Below are 2,876 nucleotides of genomic sequence, written 5' to 3' on the forward strand. Positions count from 1 at the left end.
GCTGTTGCTATTGCTGTTGCTGCCGCCCTTGCTGCCCCTCTAGTCGTAAATACTACGGCTGACTCGCTATGCAGTGGCTAGTCAGGCACCTGCTCCCCTATCGTTTGGCTGGCCCGCTGCACTGTGTCTAGAGTCATTCCCTTGTTTTGGGGTATCCAGCTAGGTGAATGCAGCAACCAGAACAAACAAGAACTGAGTGCTGCTTCCTTGAGGCTCCATTTCCAAATCGAATGCAGACAGCCGCGGCGGGCAGGGTATACACACCCAAGTCCTTCATATAAAAAGGACCACCCTAATAAAACAGAAAAGTGAGAGTAAGGGCATTAGCATTAACGGTCTACCTTTTGCGACACATCGCCTGGACTGCTGGGGCTGGCGGTCGTGTCGGACATATGAGTCGCTGGTCCGTTCAAGTATACAGCACTATCTTTCTGGAAGTTATTCATTAGCAAAGCCTTTTAGCTTTGCATCTAACCTTTTGGGAATTAAGCAACACACGGCAGTAATATGTTTCAGATCGAACGCTATCACCCTCCGGTGGTGGCACCGGGGGCCGACTGCAAAAGAGGGTAAATACGGCCGGAATAAGGGAATAGTATATATGAAATCACATAAATATATATTAAACAATTCGAACTATTCCGTATAATTGATTTTGAGTTGCACTTTTCGACTGCTGTATGTACACTTTCACCTGGGCTACCCATCGGCTGCGCACGCCACCGCCAGGCGCATCCCATCCGTCTGATGCCAGCGCTCGTTCCAGCTGTCTACGTATGTGGGAGGGGTGTAACTCACTACATTTTTGATTTATTTGTTTTCATTCACGTTTTTAATCATTTGCTACCCATATACTGGTGAAAAGATGAAAAAAGCAGCTGTGAGTTCGGGGGGGCGTCCCACGTCCTTGCTGTGTGGGCTGCTGCGTGTTTTAAAACGTGTTCGGCTTCAATGTGTTTGTAATAAACTGCTTCGTCCGTTGAATTCTGCATATTGTTTTATATGCTCTTCACGTTTGTTATTCGTGCTGCAAGGATTCCCGTCTGGGTTCATGCCGTGCACCGTTAGAACTAGAAATGCAATTGTCGTCGTCTCAGAAACTCCACTCTGTGTGTACTTGCAGTTCTGCAGTGTCCTGTTTTTAAGGGCAGCCACGGATGTCTTGCTTCCCTAGTTGTGTTGATGTGTCATTACTCAGCCCGTCTTCCTTGCGGCTATCTTTGCCCTAACAGCCTCGCTGAGGGCAACGGCGGACCCTGTAAAGGTGCGTTCCCCGTAGTTCGTTTTCTTTGTATTTGCCCCGTGCCCCGTGTGTTGCTTGACTGTGGGGGTGCAGTGTAACTGTGGCATCTTCAGGAGGCGCACATGGAGATTGCCATTAACGACGAGTCCATCGGGTTCCTGAACTTCAATTTAAGGCCGGATGTCGTGCCCAAAACTGTGAAGAATTTCGTCGGTAAGGTTCCACTTGCACGGGTTGTTTTGAGCGTAGTGGGGTACTGTTTGGCTGCTATGTATTTGGACCATGTCCTTTCATGCAGTGTTTGGCGGTAAATGTAGTACTGAATGGCTTGCGGTGTGTAGATGAACATGTGTGCATTGCGCCTTCTCTGTGTCAGATCTCCTACCAAGATACAGGGGGACGCTGTTTCATCGAATCATCCCCGATTTCATGGTTCAGGTCAGCAACCGTATATCGCCAGTTCCAGCTTTTCGATTATTGTACCCGCAGTTGTCGTGTACTTGGCGGAGCCGTCATTTTGACCCGAATTTCTCGTGCTTTTTCACCTTGGTTGTGTCTTCAGGGAGGGGATGTACAGAGGAACGTTTTACCAGGTGCAGACACATCCCCCGTGCCATCTTTCAATGATGAGAGCTTCGAGCTAAAACACGTCGGTCCAGGCATTCTCTCTATGGCAAATGCCGGTAGGTGATCTGTCTGTCGGTTTAAAATATGTTGAGTGTTGGGGATGGAACGGCTGCCCAATACAGCACAAGTTCCGAAGGCCTCAGTGTAGTGCAGTCTGGGGGCGTAGATCAGCGCTGCAGAGTGCCACACGAGTGTCGGGATTACTGCATGGAGAGGCGGTGGATCCAGTCTTGTTTACGATGCATCTTAGCACTGCTTGAAGCTTTCAGAGGACGGTGTTCTTGCAGCAGTACAGGATATTCCTTACGTGTTACGCGTCTTCCAGGTCCAAACACGAACAGCTCACAATTCTTCGTGACGACTGTCGCTACTCCTTGGCTGGACAACCGTCACGTCGTCTTTGGCAGCGTCACAGATGACTCCATGGAGGTGTTGAAACGCATTGAGGCAACAGGAAGTTCCTCTGGCCGCCCCTCTGCCCAAGTGACCGTCAAGTCATCTGGAGTTGGTCACAAACCGAACTCTAGCTGAATGGACTAACGTTATTGAACTGTAATCGTGCATATTAGTTCATCCAAGCATCTTCACAGTACAAAGCATAGTAGGAGGTGCCCTCGGCGAACAGAAGCTTCGGGGAAGCTACTGCAATTCAGTAGGCCTTCGCCAAGGGGGCGAGAGGAAGGTTAGCTTTGGCGCTTCCTGGTCAGAATTGGGAATCGCCGTTATATCGAATAAACGAAAACATTCCGTTTTTGGCGCTAACGGCGCCTCATTATGTAAACCCCACTCTGGTTGTGTAGCTTTACACCCCCTAATAAGTATAGTTAACTGTAACAAGTGGCATGTATACATGCCTATGCATATATCAACGGAATGCGCAGAGGATACTAGGCACGAGTGTTTGTGTGGGCATTCTCTGAGACCTAGGGAGGAGGACTGTCTCCGACACTGGCAGCAAGGCAGCACGGTTGATTCGGAACGAACTGCTGCGTGCAAGTAGGAGGAT

The 2,876-nt window shown here is 49.4% G+C and overlaps 1 protein-coding gene across 1 annotated transcript; it reads left to right on the forward strand.

The window, feature by feature from the left end:
• Window positions 1-865: 865 nt before the first annotated feature.
• EMWEY_00023530 (18 kDa cyclophilin, putative) lies at window positions 866-2,401 on the forward strand (the record flags this gene model as incomplete). The annotated part of the gene is made up of 6 exons (XM_013480813.1): window positions 866-880; window positions 1,199-1,264; window positions 1,357-1,456; window positions 1,620-1,681; window positions 1,806-1,926; window positions 2,196-2,401. 6 exons carry the CDS (start codon window positions 866-868, stop codon window positions 2,399-2,401), a joined length of 570 nt encoding a protein of 189 aa, XP_013336267.1.
• Window positions 2,402-2,876: the final 475 nt, after the last annotated feature.

Source organism: Eimeria maxima, genomic scaffold (assembly GCF_000499605.1).
Source record: "Eimeria maxima Weybridge genomic scaffold, Emw_scaff237, whole genome shotgun sequence".
NCBI lineage: Eukaryota > Apicomplexa > Conoidasida > Eucoccidiorida > Eimeriidae > Eimeria > Eimeria maxima.